General features: G+C 40.4%; 1 protein-coding gene across 1 annotated transcript; it reads left to right on the top strand.

Annotated features, from left to right (window-relative positions):
- Positions 1-491: 491 nt before the first annotated feature.
- On the top strand, positions 492-17,693 carry DCTD (dCMP deaminase). Its single transcript, XM_009896355.2, has 5 exons — positions 492-596; positions 1,929-2,064; positions 13,099-13,215; positions 14,720-14,816; positions 17,337-17,693. Exons 1-5 carry the CDS (start codon positions 546-548, stop codon positions 17,413-17,415), a joined length of 480 nt encoding a protein of 159 aa, XP_009894657.1. The 5' UTR covers positions 492-545; the 3' UTR covers positions 17,416-17,693.
- Positions 17,694-20,479: the final 2,786 nt, after the last annotated feature.

The following is a 20,479-nucleotide window of genomic DNA, read 5'->3' as shown; positions in this document are numbered from 1 at the left end:
AGAAACAAATGACTGCACAGGAAACTATGACATGGAAATCTATTTGAGCACTTGTGGTAGGCAGAAGTACAAAATGGGTTAGATTAGAGGCTTGCAGTTAAGCGCAGTCATCATAAAAAAGATTGCTGTTTGGGTGAAAAGAATGGCAGTACATGATATACCTGAATCTTAGAAATACACAAGGTGTTATCTGTAAAGGATAAATTGCTCTGTCTTTGAATTGCTCAGTGCTCTGAATTGCTCAGCCTTCTTATCTAAAACTGAAATTTGCAACCTCACTTGAATGCCTTTTCCTGAAAGGAAGTGTTGCATATATAAGTTCCTGGAAAGCACGTAACACTGATGGTTTTACTATTAAAATACTAGTGAATGTGTGGTCTTCTTAGCCAGATTCTGATCCTTTAAACTTGTGCACATTAAAATAGTCCAGTCTGTAATAACTCTGTGTTGATTGCCAATGACTCTTTTTTTCCATAAACTATAGTTCCAGCAATGAAGCATCCTGCACGAAACGAGAGGATTATTTGGAATGGCCTGAATATTTTATGGCGGTAGCTTTTTTGTCAGCACAAAGAAGCAAGGATCCAAGTTCGCAGGTAAGAGGGCAACATGTGAGAATAACATAACCTAATCTATATAGCACATCACTTCATATGCACATGTAGCACTTTTTCAGGGATTTCTTATTAAAAGTTATTTCAGTATATAGCTATTCAATTTTTAACATGGTCAGCACCTTTTGTTACAGAAATTCTCTTACTGGGCCTGACCTCGCGTGTATAATTCTGTGTACATTTGTGGCTTGGAGTTTACTAAATCTTCTTTTCATCTGGAGGTTAAAGTAGCGCACACATTTTCTCTCCTTTTTTGCAGTAAATACAGTTACTGTTAGGGAAGGGTAAAACTAATGTAAGTTTTAGACTGTAATTTTTTAAGACACAGCATTTTACAAGTTCCTTTTCCTCACCTGTAGGAGTATAAAAATTCCCTTTTGTTTGCTCTTGTGTCGACTGGAGTTTCCTCTAGTTTAGTTCCTTGCTTAGGTTCACTCTCTGCTTGTCTGTGTCCTCTTTTACATGCCTCTGTTGAATACCGGTGTGAGGCAATTCATTGATAGATGTCCTGCAACATGTGGTCTTCACTGCTTTGCAAAATTTACTCATTCTGTTAGTCTTCCTTTGTGTAACAAAATTCAGGAAGCAAATCCCAGGAAAAAGAACATGGAGTAAAGAGCACGTTAACTGTCCAGTTACTTGCTGGCTGCTGTACATCATGGCTCTTGGTTCTTTGAAAGTTACTCACTTAGAGCTAATTTTTTTGTTACTCAAGAACTGTTTGATAAACACATGATGTGACTTGAAATCAGTAGTATTGTTATTTCAGTATATCCAAAATATGGGCAGAAAACTTAAAAAATGAGAAACTTCATTCTTTAAGAGGGGTCTCGGTGTAGACTTGAAGTGATAGAGGATGGGAGTTGAAAGGTCTAATGTTTTGGTGCACAGTTGAGTGAACAAGCCACAATGGTTTGTGAGCCTGTCTCTGCCTAGGTCAACAATACTGCATTTCTGTTCTTTTTTGCTGCTGCTGGAAAAGCTCTTTTGGGGAGTTTAACTCACAGAAAAATTATGATTAGTAGATTTAATTCAGTGCCGGTTCTGCTCCCTGAGCTGGGTTCACTTCTTAGTTGGACAAGGAACAGTGCTGGGAGACTGGAATGGGGAGTACATGACCAGAGGGGTAGCATCTACTCTTAATTTATTTTAAAGCTCCACCAGGTAAGTACAATTGTAGCCTTGCTTACTAGATAGTGTGACCTAGTGAAGCTTCTGTCTCTTAAAAAAAATTATAGGACTCACTTTTCATGTCTTACCTTGTTGATACATTGTTTTGCATTGTGGTTTTTATTTGCATCTGGTTTTATTTAGGTTGGTGCTTGCATTGTAAATTCAGAAAACAAGATTGTTGGAATTGGATATAATGGGATGCCTAATGGCTGCAGTGATGATGTACTACCCTGGACAAGAACGGCAGCACATAGACTAGACACAAAATATCCTTATGGTAAGGCTTCTTGTGGCTGACAGGTCAGACTTGTCATGTCTGTATGTATGAAAATTCAGCTGGTAAACTATCAATCAGTTTTTCTCTCACTCGCCTGATTTTGTTAGTGTGCGGCTATGGATAAAAATCACAGCTCTGAAGCCAAATGAAAACAGTCTATATGAAGGACTGAAGTATGTTCATAAATGATTAGCTGTTTTGGATCACGTAGTGAAAACTTGTAAATATAATGCATCTCATTAGCACACTGTTGCAATTTGTGCAGGTGATTGCTGCTTCTGTATGTTCATCTCCACAGAAGTTACAGGGCATGTATATGCAAAACAACTGGGTCTAAAATATAGGTATTAAAATTGTAAATTGCAGTAGTGGGAAATTTCAGTGTTCAGGCGTTGATGGCATAGGCAGTGTGTATTATGAAGGAGATGAATTTTGTCTTGAATTGTGTGTTTGCATTTTGTGATGTCGTTTTTGCATTACTGTGTGTATTGCTATGGTGAGATGACTGTCACTGTCTATTTCAGCCTCTAATTTAATTCACATTTACTAAATGGGCAAAGCAATGAAGACCACAGATGGTTTCATGGTAAATGTGTCTGGGTGTTGCTTTGGATCCTATCTTTGCCTTTGCAGCAGGCACTGTAGTTTGGTCTTTTGCAGGCCTGCTTTGAGGGGTGGGTGCTTTGTGAATCTCTCTGCTGGGTGCAGAAGTACTTGGCCTTGTGGCCTGCAATAGCTGATGTCTTTGACTGCGGGGAGGTCAGACTAGATGACCTTTGGAGGCCCCTTCCAGCCTGGACTGTTCTATGATTCTGTGTTGGGGAGGGGCTGTGATTAGGACTGATAAGGATGCAGAGAGTGTATGCTCTCTTTAATTTCCCTCCTTCATCTTTCTTCTACACCAGCTCCTGCTGCACTTTTGTGGGATGAGACCAATGCAGCAGAAGCTATGAGCATAGGAAAAATGGTTATTAGGAGCTCCTTCATCCAGTGCTGCAGGGATTGCAGAAGAAAGAATCACAAAACTGAGCAAGAGCCCTGAGAAATTTTTCCATCAGCATGGTGTGGTTGGGAGGAAATGGGCATGACAGTTTAGCTTTTGCAGAGAGACATTCACTGTTTTACAGTATCTATCCCTGCCTCCTAACACTGTTTTTCACTTGTAACTTCAAACACTTGGTCTGATACAAAAATTAGACTTGGGTGAGTTTTGTCATTCCCTGTGTTCACCCAGAGCTCTCAAAAAAACCCTGGCATTACATTTTCTGGTTTCCCATAGTGTTGAAGTGAAAGATGATGTGCAGTGGCTCTGCACATAATTCATCAGTTTCATATTTAAGTTTTTAAAACCCCAGTACTTTGTCCTTGTTCACTGCATCAATTTATTATTAAACCTCTCACATTAGCTCTTAAGCTTGAGACAGTTTCATATTATTTTTCATAAGAGATGTACTACCCATACTAGGGCCAGCTCCTGCCAAATTTTAAGTCTGTTCTAAAGCACAGAAGCCCTTGTTTTACATATATTGATGGTACCATAATCATGCAACTTGGTATGACTGCTCTTTATTTATAGGGTGAGGAAACAAGTGTTAGCCCATTGATTAAATGTAAAGTACTGAAAACAGAATATCGATTTTCATTGAATCTTTATGCTGCTGTAAGGTCTCAGTTCTGAACTAAGATCAGTGGGTGGTCTCTGGAACCTGAGCATGTTTCAGGCACTCAAATGTAAGCTGAAAGCTGACCAGTTGAAACTAAAAATGCTGTATGAATGTGTAAGGAATCTTTATACAAGACAACCTAATTTTATGGGGGATTTTGTTGTTGTTGTTTGTTGTTGTTTTTTCACTTTGACTCAAAAAAATGCAGAATAAAGTAAAAATCTGTAACACATGATGTTTTAAAAAATACACTAGCCAAATCTAACAACTTGGGGAGATGAGTTCATTTACAGGAGTTGGTCTAACCACTTCCCCCGCAGGAATCCTAGTCTTCACCTCATTAAAAAAAAAATCACAACTTTGTAACATAAAATGACTGCTGTGATGAATAAACAGCCTAGTTTGTAATTCACAGATCATTTAAACTCTAGCAGTTTCTTATTACTTTTGATAGTACAGTTGACAGACCAGACAATTGTGTATGTATAAAAAAAAATCATCTGCTTAAAAAAAATCTGGTAGATGCAGACACACATAGAATGGCTGTTAAAATCTCATTGAACTGTCATGTTTTCCTTTCCACTTTTGCTAATCAACACAGAATTTGTGTAAATTGAACTTCTTATCCTTGCTTCCTCCTGACTGCCTTGTTCAGAGATGGCTCGGTCTTGCTGTGTGCACCGCTAGCTTACAGTAAGAACGCTGACACCTTCTTCGCTAGAGCTGCAACACTGCTTATTATGTAAAGCTGATGGAAATTGTGCATGTACCACCACACTAGGTCTCTCTCGTAGCTACTTCATGCATCTGCAGTACTACAGAAAAGGGCTGGGGGTGGATCTGAATGCTGACCTGGTTTTGTGTGCTGTGGCAGGTTAGGCATAAACATGGCTCACATCCCATCTCTTTTGGACCACTCTAACTAGCTTTCTCCAGAACAAAGCCTGAGTATTGCTCTGCCCACGGCTCACTCAAAGGCTGCTTTGGAGGTCAGGGTGGAAAAAGGCTGCAAGAAAACTGTCATCCTGTGTAGGCCTATAGTGCAAAGACTACTGAGATGGCATACTTAACCAGCCTCCCTCGAGCAATACTGGGATACACAAGGCATACTCTGTTTCATTCTGTAGAAATACCCTGCCAGTGGGCTGCAAAAAAGTCATCTTATTTCTTTATGCACTTTGAACTGAGACATACAAAACAAGTTATGTGGTGCCAGGGGACTCTTGAGATGTGGAGCCCTGAGGAAACCCAGGGCCAAGTGCTATGTAGTGCTGGTGGAGCTCTGAGTAAGATGAACATGAGCCAGTCTGTGGCAGTTAGCCTTAGGGCCAAGGATCAGTCCCTGCCCCTGTCTGTGTTTAGCAGTATAGATGTAGCAGGAGATTGGACCCAGAGGCTATCTTTGCAGAAGTGTGTTAGATAATCCTGTAATAAATTTATTGAGCTTCAGCAGAACAGCTGGATACATTGACCCTACAACATTGATCAGGTTCACTGTTTCATTTAATTGTGGCTATTTTGTACGTTCTTGAGTGTGTCAGCATTGTTCTTTCTGGCCTTTTTTCAGCCACTGTGATTAACCCTTCCTCCTTACCCCACTTCTCCTGTTCACTTACTGATAACACTAACTTTTTGAACTTCTGTTGTAAGGCTAAACAAGTCCCATCACTCTTAAATTTTACTGTGGCTTGAGTGTCTTAGTTATCCAGGTCTGCTGCGATGTGCTTGCATATCTAACCTGCACACCCAAGCATGCATCTGCTCATCTCAGTGTTAGGGAGAGGATTATGCTTGATGGCAAAAAATTGTATTTGCCCATATCCAAGTGTAACATTAGCTGCTGCTGAAAGAAAGCATCCAAGTATGGTAGGTAATGCTCACTTTACTTTAGAAGATGCAGCTGTTTGCAAGGCATTTGGATATTGCAGGAATAGTGGTGGTTTGCTCGTATAGATACTACACATTCCTTGTAAGAGTCTTAAAGCAGGCTAAACCTTTTCCTTCTAGTTGTAGTGTGTACTTGAACAGTTCAGTAGTATAGCCCTGTTATGTCAGAAGGCACTAAGTGTTTTGCAAAGTGCCATTTTTGGTATTGATTACCTGCTTTACTAAGACATTATTAAAAGCTCCTCCTGAAGCATTGTGCTCAGTACCATGTGCAGGAACTTCTTAATAATTAGAAAACATTCTGTCTTTTGAGTCAGAAGTGAATGCCCTCCGATGAATCCAAGAATTTGATGATGCTCAATTTCCTCTCACCAATCATTAAAAATACTGCATTTTTCTCCTATTAATGCAAGTCTTCCCACTAATGCTAGTTGCTGTGCTCCTGTTATGCCCTCTGTCTCCACTGTAATCTAAGAACATCCATTTGACAGCTAGTCTCTAATTAAGAGAGTTTAAAATGACTGACAAATTCAGAAACCTCTGAGCAATAGAGAAAATACTGAGTAAATATGCTTACAAATATTTATACATGTTCAGATACAATAAAATGTGTTGTGGCAAAAAGTATGCTCTAATTGAACAGTACCTGCTGTGTAAAATGAAACAAACTGTTATCAACATTTCCTCATGTTAGGATTATGAGCTTTTAGTCAGTTTTTTAGAGAGATGATCATTCAAAGATACTCAGGCAAATGTTACTTTTGTAGAAGCTGTTATTTTGACAGCACAAAACTTAAGAAGGCACTATGAAGAGGTGTGATGCTCTCTCTCCAATTGCCATTGCAAAGCTGAGGATTCAGCTGGAAAGAGGATCTGTAGGAGACGGTCTCCACCTGCAGCCACTGACTCCTGTCCTGCATGGATTTCAGTCAAATGCTGATGTCATACATCAAGTCTCTAGAAAGCTTAGAGATTTGAAAAGACCAAGAATAGTTTCTCTCGTTCTGCTTGCCTGCTGAAAGACAGCTTTGTTCTGCTGACAGTAGAACAAACTCGGAACAGGTTGGGACAAACTGAGAAATGGTGTGGATTAGTGTTTCTCAGGTTTTGCAAACAGCTCTGGTCTAACTCCAGCAGATTTTGTGATTTTCATAACTGTACTTCTCATCTTCACTTCCCAGTTCTCCTTTTTTACAGAAGAAAACAGTAATGCTGGTGCTGCTCCCTTTTTCAGACTGCAGTCTGAATGAACACTTCTACTTTCCACTGAACACTGGTGGTGTTATTTTTGCCTCTCTGCTCTAACCACAGCAACTGCTCTTCCTCCAGCATGCAAAGCAAGGAAGTGAGCAGCAGGAATGGCTGATGACAGTGACATCCCAGCATCAGTGTCTTGCCATCCCCCTAATGCATTGACCAGCAACCATCCCTACGTTTTCCCAAAGGTTGACGAAAGATTATTGGCATTCTACAAATTCCACATCCATCCACCACTGTCTTCAGTGGTTGCCACTCTAGACCCCATTCTTTTAAATAATATTTCAGACCCTTCTGTGATCCTTGGTGTGTCCAGCATCAGGGGTCCAGCAAGTAAAGGATTATCTGGTAGATGGAGTTTGAACAAAAATGGGGTGGACAGGGATGAATGTGAAGAAGTGAAGCTTTTACCAAAAGATTGAGACGAAGTGGGCCAAATGGCAGAAGTCCCTGTATCCATCTCTGTACCAGCATTATGCTGATGAATGCCATGCTATTGCCATATATTTGTATTGGGAACTCATAACTGTCAGGTTGGTTAACATGGCAGTATCAAAACTTTACATTAATAAATAGGTCAAAACTTGCTGTGTGGCAATCTATATGCACTGAAATTAATTCTTTTCAGATGTAACACCGTGTTTAGTACTTAATTCCTCAAATTTCCTTGTTGGCTCAATCACATAGAAAGGTCATTCCTCCCAGCTTCTCCTTTGATTCTTAAAAGGTGTCATGTTGCCATAGTCCCTACTTCAAACTCTTTGTCAGGCATGTAAGCCTTGAAACTGTACTAAGAAACACTTTGACTAGTCCTGTGGTTCTTACAAAGTCTGACCACTTGAAAGGCAGGCAGAACACTTGTAGTGGGTGGGAAGAGTACTTCTGACTGTGCAGCCTGCTAAGATCATCTTCATATTAAGTGGTTAAGCCTGCAAAATGACCATTAATAAGGTAAGTGGCAGTATTATTTACAGGTAGACTTAGGGATGAATGCAACACAAAGCAGTATGCAATGAGAAGAGAAAAACTAGCAATTAATACTGCCATTAATGAAGCAGTCATTTCTCTGCTTTTTTTCCCCCCACTTCTCTTGAATATAGTAGCAGGTGGTGAGAATGTCAGGGCACACACTAACTTTGCATGGTTATTTCTTCAGCTAATGAAGCCTTTCGAGAATACTTTTCAAGCCACTTTTCCAGAATGGAAACCAGTGTTGCAGACTCAGTATTGTGTTGGCTACATGTGAATATTACTTATTTTTTAAAACCCCAAACTCTATCCTCCCTCCCCCAGGGTGTTGTAAAAATTGTTAGTTTTACTAGTCTACTTAAATACAGTTTTCACAGTTCTAAATACTGTGCACCTGTGAAAGGTTATTTTAAGTTAACATTGTCTGAGCGAGAACAGTATGTAACTATTAGTAGAAGTGCTTAACAGGTTAGAAAACTTTGTAACACCTCAAATGTGAATTACTTAGTTATTAACAAGAGGCATTTTGGGCTTCTGAATTTTTTTGCTGTCTATTACTAGTGCTCTGTACAAAGTTGGGAAGGTCTGTAAGAAAAACGAGGGGCCAGTATCAGATGTCTAGGGAAATGTATAAAACAAAAGATGAGTAATGATGGTTCCCCAGAATACTCTTCCAGGTTCCAGTGACTGAGCCAAAATGGTTTTGTATTAATCAGACCAGTGAATTTTAAAAGTAAGAAGACGTATTAGAAGGAGAGAGATTACTTCTGGAATCAATGCAAACATCTAGTCCTGTATTACTTTCTGCAATAACTGCAGTAAGAAATACTTGGTTAGGTTACAGTGTGTATGAAAACCTACCTTCTTTTACTCTTGAAACAAAAGCCTTCTGGGTTTGGTGGAGACCCCAGTACTTCTTGTCTTGGAATGATTAGTTTCTCATACTTTTTACTGTCTCTCTGTCTTCTTTCCATACTGGAGAGTTGTAATTGTTCTTCAGATTGTGTTATGGTGATCTGTAGGCAAAACTTCTCTTTTCCCTTGCTCCAGCTGATTATCTTTTGTAACTTACTTTTGGCCTGAACTTGGTTTTGCTTGGGAGGAGGTTTATTCAAAGTCTGTAGAAGTTTTAGACTGCTGCCTAGCTTCTAAGTCTGTTGTTCAAAGAAAAGTGATGTTTCTGTCCTGTTGACATAACCTAGTTCCGTGTGCAAAAGTAATGACACTCTTTTTCATTCCGTCCTCTTTAACCCCCCATGTATTGTGATGACTACATAAAATTAGTGCAGCTCAGCAGTATGGTGAATGGTGCCACATCCAGCTGGCAGCCAGTCACTAGTGGTGTGCCCCAAAGGATCAGTGCTGGGCCCCATGCTCTTTAACATCTTTATTGATGATCTGGATGAGGGCATCGAGTCCATCATCAGTAAATTTGTGGACGACACCAAGCTGGGGGCAGGAGTTGATCTACTGGAGGGTAGAGAGGCTCTGCAGAGGGACCTGGACAGGCTGGACAGATGGGCAGAATCCAACGGCATGAGATTGAACACATCCAAGTGCCAGGTTCTGCACATTCGCCACAGCAACCCCATGCAGAGCTACAGGCTGGGGTCAGAGTGGCTGAGAGCCGCCAGGTAGAGAGGGACCTGGGGGTGCTGGTCGATGGTAGGCTAAACATGAGCCTGCAGTGTGCCCAGGCAGCCAAGAGGGCCAATGGCATCCTGACCTGCATCAGGAACAGTGTGGCCAGCAGGAGCAGGGAGGTCATTCTGCCCCTGTACACTGCACTGGTTAGGCTGCACCTTGAGTACTGTGTCCAGTTCTGGGCCCCTCAGTTCAGGAAGGAGGTTGACTTGCTGGAGCATGTCCAGAGAAGGGCAACAAAGTTGGTGAGGGGTTTGGAATATAAGCCCTGTGAGGAGAGGCTGAGGGAGCTGGGGTTGCTTAGCCTGGAGAGGAGGAGACTCACAGGTGACCTTATTGCTCTCTACAACTACCTTAAGGGAGGTTGTAGACAGGCAGAGGTTGGTCTCTTCTCCCAGGCAGCCAGCACCAGAACAAGAAGACACAGTCTCAAGCTGCGCCAGGGGAGGTTTAGGCTGGATGTGAGGACGAAGTTCTATGCAGAGAGAGCGATTGCCCATTGGAATGGGCTGCCCGGGGAGGTGGTGGAGTCACCACCATTGGAGGTGTTCAGGGGGAGACTTGATGGGGTGCTTGGTGCCATGATTAGGTGGGTTGAATTAGTTGATGGGTTGGACGTGATGATCTCTATGGTCTCTTCCAACCTGGTCTATTCTATTCTATTCCATTCCATTCCGTTCTATTCTATATCTTGTACAATTAATGGTGTATGTTTAAAATACAGTGACCCAGTTACCTTAGAACCACAGAACTGTTGAGGCTGAAAGAGACCTTTGAGATCAAGTCCAACTGCTCACCTGAAGCTTGCCATCCCACTCCTACTGCGAAGCCACTACCACTAAAGCATATCCCTAATTACTGCATCCATATGTCTTTTATATACCTCCAGGGTCTGTGACTCCGCTGCCTCCCTGGGCAGCCTGTTCCAGTGCCTGATAACCCTTTCTGTGAAGAAATTTTTCCTAATATCCAACCTTAACCTCCTCTGGCACAACTCAAGGCCGCTTTCTTATCTTGTCCCTTGCTGCATGTGAGAAGAGACTAACCTGAATCTCACTTCATCCTCCTTTGAGGGTGATGGGGTCTCCCCTTGGCCTCCCCCAGACTAAACAACCCTAGTTCCCTCAGCCATTCCTCATAGGACTTGTGTTCAAAGCCCTTCACCAGCTTAGTTGTTCTTTGGATACACTCCATCATCTCTATGTCCTTGTAGTGAGAGGCCCAAAACTGAACACAGTACTTGAGGTGTGGCCTCACCAGTGCCAAGTAGAGGCAGACAATCACATCCCTAGGCCTGCAGGCCATGCTGGTTTTGTTACAGGCCAGGATGCTGTTGGCCTTTTTGGCCACTTGAGTACACTGCTGGCTCATACTCAGCTGGCTGTCAGTTGACACCTCCAGAGCCTTCCCTGCTGGGCAGCTCTCCAGCCACTCTTCCACAAGCCTGTAATATTGCATGGGGTTGTTGTGGCCCAGGTGCAGCACTCAACACTTTATCTTGTTGAATCTCAGGCTATTTACCTCAGCCCATCTATCCAGCCTGTCCAGATGTCTCTACATAGCCTTCCTACCCACCAGCAGATCAACATGCCCCCCAACTTGGTGTCATCTACAAACTTACTGAGGGTGCACACAATCCCCTCCTCCAAGTCACTGATAGAGATGTTAAACGAAACTGGCACCAGTGTGGAGCCCTGGGGAATACCACTTGTACCTAGCCACAAATTGGATTTAACTGCATTTAAACTCTCTGGACCCCAATGTTTGGCCATTTTTTCACTATTTAAAACATGTGCCTGTCCAAGCCACCATCAGCCAGTTTCTTCTGGAGGATAATGTGGAAAATTGTGTCAAGGACCTTTCTAATGTCCAGGTAGATGACATCAACAGCCTTTTCCCTTATCCACCAGGCAGGTTGCCTTGTCATAGAAGGAGATGAGATTGATTAAGCAAGACCTGCCCTTCATAAACCCATGTTGACTGGGCCTGATCATCGTTTCAGCTGCAATTGAAACAGTAGTAACTGTAACATAAACCTTAATGTGATGATGCTGGGGTTTGGTTTATTGTTTGGTTTTTTTTATTTACCACAGTTTCTTAATCTAATAATATAAAATGTTTCTGGCTTTACTGGTTATGAGAAGTTATGTGGGCTGCATGGTCATGGAACTGCATGCTGGCAACTGCTTGTAGAGGTCAGTCCTGAGCTTTCTTTTGCTAGTGTTTGGTCCTTCATGACTTGTCAGCATGGGAAAGCTTGTGTGCTGTAAGTTAGGCTGTAAATTTATATTGCATTAGCTGTTACATGGAAAATTCCATATAGACATCCAGCACATAAGGAAGACATTTCCATTCAGTGAGGATTCCTGAGTGCTGAAGGTACTGCACTCAGTTGTTCTTCAAGTGGTGAGATCATTCACACAGACGCCAGTCTATAGTAGCAAGTATACTGTGAATATGAACTTGTGCTGTGAAACTTCACTTGTTGGAATTTTTGCATGTGCATAAAGGAGAGGAAAATTGCCCTTTTTTGTTTGTTTGTTTGGTGGTGGTTGTTTGTTGTTTTTTTTTTAATCCATTCTTCCAAACAAGCAGTGGAAAAACTCTTTAAGTGTTGTCTGCTACTGCAGGTCTCAAAATGAGCTCAAATGCACACCACACTTCAGCACGTGTTTATGAAGTAAAGTCAAGGGCAGCTGGCAGTTTCTTAGTAGGTAGATACATAAATTATGCAGCTTGCTGTCATTCCTAGGAGTAAACAGGAAGTTCTTGCAGAGATCCTAATGTTTTTTTCAGAGGTTCAGGGTGGATGACACAGAAACTGCACTGTTCTCACCTCTGTCGGTAACACACTAGATAATGTGCTGATGGGTACAGCATAAAAACTTAAATGCTAAGGTGTGATCTCTCCGGAGAGGGCTATTGGGTTACAGTGGAATAAGGCCACCCAGCTGATCCCAAATCCGTGGAGAAATGTAGAACTTTGTTTTCCTAATTGGGAAGTCTGGCACATTTATATGAGCAGTAAGCTCACTTTAATATTAAAGCTGGGGTGTTTTCATGGTTGAGTGTGTCTTGTATATTCTGGGGGTGAGAGAATCATGCTGTAGTACTGAACCGTTCTGAGACCCAGAGGACAGAGCTGCTCAGTTTTACTTTGCAGTTCTCCTGCCTTTAAGAGTGTACAGGGCGCTCTTACAACCATAAGACTGTTGCTATCTGTGCATGTAGACACATAAATGAGATGGTTTATGCCAGCAATTAGATACTCCAGAGAGTTGTGAAGCTGTGAGACATGGCTTCACTTAGGGTGGTTGCAAGTACTTGGCCCACAGCCTGCATCTTCCTTGCCTGCAATAGGTGTTAGCAAATGGCAATGCTAATGTGCTTAATGATATCATTGCTAATCGGCAGCCTGGTCAGAACAATTGACCTTCATTGATCTTGGTATTTCTGCTTTTATTTCTTCCTCTGCCCTTTATGACACGCTGTGCAAGCCATTTGCCTTTGAAAGGATTGTGAGCAGTTATATTGTAATGCTTATTTTAGTTTGATGGATTTTAATGAATGATATTATGAATGGTTTCTTCTTCTTCTTTTTTTTTTAAATCAGTGTGCCATGCTGAACTGAATGCCATCATGAACAAAAACTCAGCTGATGTGAAGGGCTGCAGCATGTATGTTGCCTTATTTCCCTGTAATGAATGTGCAAAGCTCATCATCCAGGCAGGTAAGGAGTAATGCCAGCTTGATTTGTCAGGGTTGCAGTGCTGCCTGCTTGTTGGTATCTTATGGATACATTTGATGTTAAGTTGCTGCTGTTAGATCTAAATTAATTGCACTGTCAACTTCATAAGATGCTACTTGTGGGGTTTTTTTGCATGTGAATGGTGCCAAAATTTTCCAGTGCTAATTGCATCTTCTGTGATTCTAACTGTGGTTCTAATTTAGGTTTGTAACTTCTTAGACCAGGAGCTGCCAAAGAACAACACAGGCTTTGCATATAATTACTGTCAATTTTACTGTGCTCTGACACATTGAATAGAGTAGGGCAGAAAGAAATAAACTTCTGCATGACAAAAGGTCTGTTGGGAGTATATACATGAAATTTTAATTTGAATGTGATGCATGGTAGATATTTGAAGATTTTAAAATATCTTTGCTCATAAATGTCATAAGACTTCTATGATCCTACTTTAATTATGTCTTTCATTACAACTGTTATAAATCTGTGCCACTGCAGCAAGCATGCTGGCCTAAATGTGTCTCCTTTTTCTCAGATTAGGCAGTATCTGCAGTAGGCTTCGGTAACATAAAAATCTCTGCTTAAGGTAGCATATATTGAGTAAAGTCTTGCAGTTCTAGCATGGATTGCTGTTCTGGGGAGTTTCTCTCACCACTGATGGCCACAGGAGTCTAGAAAGAAAGTAGCAAAGAGTATGCTGCTTTATTTTGATCAATAAGGTTTGAAACGAAGAGAAGTGAAGGAGGAAAGATGACGGTATTCTATATGTGCGCTACATTTCTTCTATTTATAGAATCAAAATCTGATGTTCTTCCAGGTAGATGGGATGCTTCTGCTCAGTGTAGTCACTCATCTTTTTCCTTTATGCACTTAGAACAGCACTAAATTGCAATGTATTGATACTCAAGTTATCTGGTAAATACAGTGAGATGTTGATAGGCTCTGAAAAGCTTGTGTATTCTCTTGGGTTAGCCTCTATGCTTCTTCCCCACCTAAGTAACTCAGGCATAGATCATTCAGCAATTTGAGACAGCTTGCCTTTATGAGGATTTGAACTTGGAACTGAGAGTTGCTTATAAAACAACAAAATTTTAAAAGCAGTCTTTAACAGCTATGGGTTTTTGGAAGGGGAATAGGATTTGGCATTTCTTTGTGGAGAATTTTATCTATATTAGAGAGGTAGAAAGAGAAGTTTTCAGTTGCATTTGCAAAAATGTTTCATTTCTAGTCTGTGTAAGTTGCAGTTCTGCCTGTGAGATTTTGGTTCTGTTTTTCTGAGGTGGAAGTGGAGAGAAAGATTTTCTCCACTGTTTTTGAATGAACTGCCTTCCGAAACAGTTCTACATTCCATAGCCTGATTCTCAAGTACAGTCTGTACTCTGGTGTGGCAAGCACAGGTGTGCCGAGGAGTTCTAGAGCATGTGGGTGAGCGCTGCCCTTCCTAATTTTTTGCATCAGACATTACTTCTATTTTTTTTTTCCTATATAGGCATAAAGGAAGTTATCTTTATGTCTGACAAGTATCATGACACTGTGGAGATGACAGCTGCACGGCGAATGTTTGATTTAGCAGGTATTATATACAGGTAAGACAATTTTGGGTTAACCCTATTTGTGAAAGACAGACAATTATGTGTGAGAGACCAGCTTTAGGGCAAAAGTTTTCTTCCTTGCCTTGTGTAAATTCTGTGATAGTGTTTGTAGATGGCTTTCTCTGTATGCCAACAAAAGATACAGACTGTTGCACCGGGTTTTTTTTGCCTTATGTATGGTAAATTTCAATTTCATAATATTTGTATGAGAAAATGGTCCATTTGGGATACTCATTTCACTCCTGGATTGCAAGTGAAATTGCATATTTGATGGTCGTTACATTGCACATGGGAGTCATCACTGACCCAGCTTTGAGTGGATGTTAGAGTAGTTAATCTTCTGAAGTCCCTTACAATCTGAATTATCCTGTGACCATACGAGTTGGACTGAAATGACCAGTTGACTTTTTTCATGGATTACCTAATCCTTACTGAAACTTCAGGGTTTGGGTATTTTTGCAGCCCATTTGGGAAGGTGTCAGATGAGCCACCCATAATCAATTTGCGGTTCCTATAACCGCTTTTTTGTGAGAAAAGGATAAAACTTGGAATATTTGCCTTAAAGTAATGAGAATCTGAAAAATGTTTAAAGAGTGGGTTTTTTAAAGACACGAAGGCAGATACCTAAAGACAATCTGTTCAACAGTCTGATCGATAGCAGTAACACGGTGTGGGGGAGGCTAGTTAGGCAGTCCAGGAGGCTTTGCAAGTCTAAAAAAATTTACAGTACTAATATAAAGACTGAAAAATTTGCAAACATAACAGTTCTGATATGGATAAAAGTTGCCTACTGGGCTAAGATACATTAGAAAATACAGCAGTTTTTGAGATTCTGTGTTGTTCAGTGTGTTGTTCCAAATCGGGGTTCTTTATCCAGTGTGCAAAACCAAATCAACATACAGAGTTCTGATACTTGTTTTATTCCAGTTCTGCACAGAATAGGGTGCTAGATGGTAATTCCACAAGGCCAGCACACTGCTTGAAATGCGCAGCATTAGCTGTGCCTGAAGTTAATACCTACTACCTAGATATTGGTTAGCTTATTTCTTACTTCATCTTAAAGGTGCAACTATTTCTAAATTCACTAACTATGCTCCAAGCACATGGGGGGGGCTTTAGGAGTAGGGGACTTTTCTAGCTAGGAGGTGTAGTTTTTTTCTTATTATAATGATATTATAATCAGCTTAAGGCAACTAAATGTTACATTTGGTTTCATCATTTATCTGTATGCTCATGATCATTCATGCATTCTCTTACCGTTCCTAACCAAACCTTCTAACTGCAATAGCCACCAGTTTATGCCAACAATTGTTAACTTAGGGACTAATCACAGCTCTTTGTTCTTAGGGACTCTTTGTCCTCATCGCAGTTTCAAAATAGATTGTTCATGGTTACATGACTTTGTGATTCTGTGGTTACCTGATTTTGATAGTTTGAGTTTTTTTCTTGACATCAAGTGTATTTCCTGTCTACTAAGTCTGTTTGACCAAGAAGCATAAATCATTCTCTTCTAAGTCAAATCTTGTAACTTTTCCAGGGTGAGAAGTGTTTCTTGTGTTTCAGATTGCTATTCTGGACAGAGTATTCAGTTTCTGTGGCCAGCAGCATGTGCTTTTCTGTGTTGAGTGTTCCTCATTCTTGTATTGATTGTTAAGGATGTAGGTGGTACTTAATGAATCTCTTGAACTGATCTGCAGAGCTTAATTAGGCACTAAATCCACAGCATTTGCATAATCCTTTGTTTACTGGTAGACTGGAAAATATATGCTTGGTCCCCAAATACCTTCCTTGCTAATTGCAGTAGCAGATGCTGTAATCATAATAAAAGGGAAGATTTTGTGGCAGTATTAATTTTACAGTTCTAATGTTACAATTTTTAAATGATTCCCAATTAACTAGTTTGTTTTTTCCCCCAGTATGATGCATAATGATACATATTCCCCTAGCCAAAAAGTATTTTAATATACTGAGACAAAGTTTGAAAGTGTTCTTTGAGAACCTGGAAGGAAAAAAAAAGGATCAAAATACTTATCAAAATATATTTTGTATATACATACATATATATGTGTGTGTGTGTGTGTGTATAACACATACAGGATATGGAAATATTTATATGGCACCTGTATGTGCACCTGTATGTGTAAATATGTAAATAAACAATGATTGGAATGTAAATAAGTATGAACAAAAGTCCAAGCCCTGGAAACATGATGCCATCACCTGCAGTTAAGTTGTTAAATACCCTTTGACTGCTGGGTAATTTATGAACTCCGCTAGTCAAAGAACACAGAGGCTAACCCACCCACCTGTCTTTTTTGTCTTAGTCTTTCTTGTCCAGGTTTCTCTCAGTGTGGTGCACTATAATTGGCTCCCATAGAGATGAAAACTATGTGAATTCAAGCAGGGCTTTTTGTGTTGTTTTTTTTTTCCAGTTTCTTCAGAAATTTAGCTGGAGCTAAAGCAAGCAAAATGTTTTAACTACTCACTCACTAATATCTGTGTTGTTTATTTTAGGGAATTCAAGCCAAAGTGTAACAAGATCATCATCGACTTTGATTCAATTAACAGCAGACCAAGTCAAAAGCTTCTGTGAATTAAGTCTCATTAAGTCTCTGGAAGAGTGTGATTATCCTTTTCTAAAAAGGTGCTAATGCCTTTCATCTTAAAGTTACTTGAAACTTTTTACCGGCTTCTGTAGCTAAAGTAGACTTCTGAGAAATCCAAGGTATAAAATGTCCCTCCTCACTTCATCTTGTCATGTGGCATCTAAAGCTACTAATTATTTTTTTTAAAGCCTTTATCAAAACTGCTTAAAAAGTCTGGAGGCAGGCAGAATGAGACAATGTAATGTATGTAAAGAAAACTGTTCTGATTCTTCTGTATTCATCACCACATGCTCTGATAGGCTGTCAGCATTGGTTTAGACTCAGTTTAAGTAGTTATTTGTAATATTGTATTGTGTTGTTGGAGTACACTAAGATGATCTGTGTTGGATATGTGGATCTAAATAGTTAATCCTAATAAAGGGGAAAAAAATGCTATTCATGCAATGACTAATCCTCCAAGTAGCATAACACTAATACTGCAAAGGTTATACAGCTTTACGCAGGTGTGATATTCTGCATTATCCAACAAATGAAACGCTGATTTAATCGGAGGAGTGAGAGAGAAAGTTGTACTGAGAATGATCTGTGCTAGAAGGAGCCTTGGAAGTGCTTTCAAGTCTTTGTTTTCCCCAAGACTCCTGAACTGGAAGGGGTTGAGGGTGTAAGTTATTTGGCTCTTTACCATTAGGACTTCTACTTGAAGTTGGTTTTCACATGTAGAAAAAAATTATTTTATTGGTCCAAGTTGTTTCTGGATAATCCAACATAGCTCAGTCTGAAAGTCAACCTGTAAGGTGACTGAATAATTTTAGTCCTTTGAGAGAAATTGGGAGATAGTCAGCCCATAGTCATATCTGTGCCAAAAGAGATAATTACGGTGTTAGCCTGTTTCCCAGTGCTGGCGTCGTACTTTCATTTTCAGAAATGTTGCCTAGGAATAGGTTTGACTTCTTTTCCCTAATTTGATTTTTTTAAGTTACATATGCCTAATAACTTTGTTTAGATAACATTGGTGGTGGTTTGTTGTTTGTTGTGTTGGTTTTTTTTTAACGTGGTTATATTTAAATAAGCTTTTATTTTCTCTATAAAAGCTTTGTTTCATATTTTGGGACATTATGTAATTTGGCTTCATACCAGTCTTAGTAAAGTCTTATTAAAACCCACTAGACTGAAGTAGACCCATTATTATGATACTGAGCCAAGTCCTTGGCTCCAGAGTGCTGCTGTTTTTGCAATCATATGCAAAACATATTTTATGCATTTGTGATATTGCATAAAGTGCAATGTTCATGAACCACTTGGCTACTAAAGGGAGTATTGCAATGTATTGTAAGATGTGTCCTTTTATGAAGTAGTTTCTGACTGGCCCTTTTTTCCCTACAACTGTTTTCCACCTCAACTGGTCTGTGGCTTACTGCCAGAGGAAATTTGCACATATGTGGCAGGGGAAGGTGAAACCTGAAAAAAATACTTAATTGAAAGTCACACAAAATGCTTATGCACATCTTTTTAGTTAGCTTGAATTGACAAGATGAAGCGTTTTGGTCTGACAATGAGACAGAGAGGAGAAAAGAAGCAGAATTTTTGGGTTTTGCAGCAAAGTTGCTGTTTTCTTCATCTTCTTAGATGTTGATCTAAGTTCAGACTAAATTAGAATCACAATGTGTGCATCTTTTAAGTAATTTTATATGAGCTCTCCAGTAGAGCCTGACATGCTGGATAGCCTTCTTTGCTGCAATGGCATATCATCTCTTATGCATGTGGATTCCTGGGTCCTTTTCTTCCAAGGTGCCTTCCATCCCGCGGTCACCCAGTCATCATGGAGTTGTTCTGTTCCTGGTGCAGGATTTCATGATGTTCCATCAGCCCACTCCTCCAGCAATTAAAAGACCTGGATTTTGAACCACTGACTCTTTGTGCCTGATGGCTCACCAGTGTGAAACTTCACAGATCCTGTTTTGGCCACCAGCACCACTCCTCTGGTAAACCCCCAGAAAGCCCCAGAATGGGAGGTGACTGCAAGCTGAGGCTTCATTAGAGAGTGCTTGGAAAATTCAGTACAGGAAGCTGAAGAGACTCTTGGGACCAGTTTGTTGTTACTTCTGGAGAAAGAAATTTCATTCAAATAAAAGCTGAGATCTTGTCCAGTTCAATATAAGTATCTTAAAGGTCAAATCTAAATCCTGCCATTACCAAGATTTTCCTTCTAAATTTTCTGTTCTGTTGGAGTGCCCAAGGAACTGGCAGCATGACATAAATTTTATTTAAGAAAGCACAGTTTCACAGGCTGGCATGCTGAATGGCATCTTTCAAGCTTTGATCACAGACTGAGCATTTTCTTGCTTTGTATGTTAGCAATGTTTTCACAAAGATAACAAAAAGTATGCTGTGACCAGTTCTGATTTCCAAAACAGCCTAAGATAACCTTGGTAATAAAAGCTCTGCTGGTGCATTGCCCAGCCTTAAAGCTCTCTGTACATGACTGCAGAAGCTGCAGTAGTTCATCAGCTACCAAAATGAATCTTACAGTAGTTTTAATGAGAATGAGCAAAATAAACAACTGACTTGCCACTCTTGGCTTTTCTCTCTGAAGCTGGGTGATGTGAGTCTTTATCCAAGTGGAACAAAGCACAGAAGCCTCACCTGATCACCCTGAAGCAGCAATTACACAGGACTAGGTCTCACCTGGGAGCCTGGAATAAGTTTATGAGCTGCAGCTGGGCTGTAGGGAGTTTGGAGGCCGCTGTTAAGTGGTGTGAGTCTCATGAAGGAGCAGCAAGAATCAAACTTGGGTTTCTGCTATACTTGGAGCACTTAAGGATGAAGCACAGAAGTGACCACAGTTGAAAGGCCATTTATTTGCAATCGTTTCTTCTCAGTTGTAGGTAAGAAAAGGATTTATATAATACAGGTCTGAAAGTGTGAGATACCAGCTCTTTCTCTCCTCAGCGGTGATGGCTCAAAGGGTTTGCACCATTAAAGCCTCTTTTAGCAGCTTTCTCTCCTCTAAAATCCAGGTTTTTCTAATGCAAAACTCTGATTCAAGAACAG

The sequence above is a fragment of the Dryobates pubescens genome, chromosome 1, assembly GCF_014839835.1.
Source record: "Dryobates pubescens isolate bDryPub1 chromosome 1, bDryPub1.pri, whole genome shotgun sequence".
Taxonomy (NCBI): Eukaryota; Metazoa; Chordata; class Aves; order Piciformes; family Picidae; genus Dryobates; species Dryobates pubescens.
The sequence above is the reverse complement of the archived record's forward strand: the minus strand, read 5'-3'. Positions and strand labels throughout refer to the sequence as shown.

Excerpts from the sequence above, each read along its gene's own strand:
- DCTD (XM_009896355.2), top strand. The coding sequence starts at position 546 with ATGGCGGTAGCTTTTTTGTCAGCACAAAGAAGCAAGGATCCAAGTTCG. Across the intron at positions 597-1,928 it reads GCAAGGATCCAAGTTCGCAG|GTTGGTGCTTGCATTGTAAA; the intron begins GTAAGAGGGCAA and ends GGTTTTATTTAG. Across the intron at positions 13,216-14,719 it reads AAAGCTCATCATCCAGGCAG|GCATAAAGGAAGTTATCTTT; the intron begins GTAAGGAGTAAT and ends TTTCCTATATAG.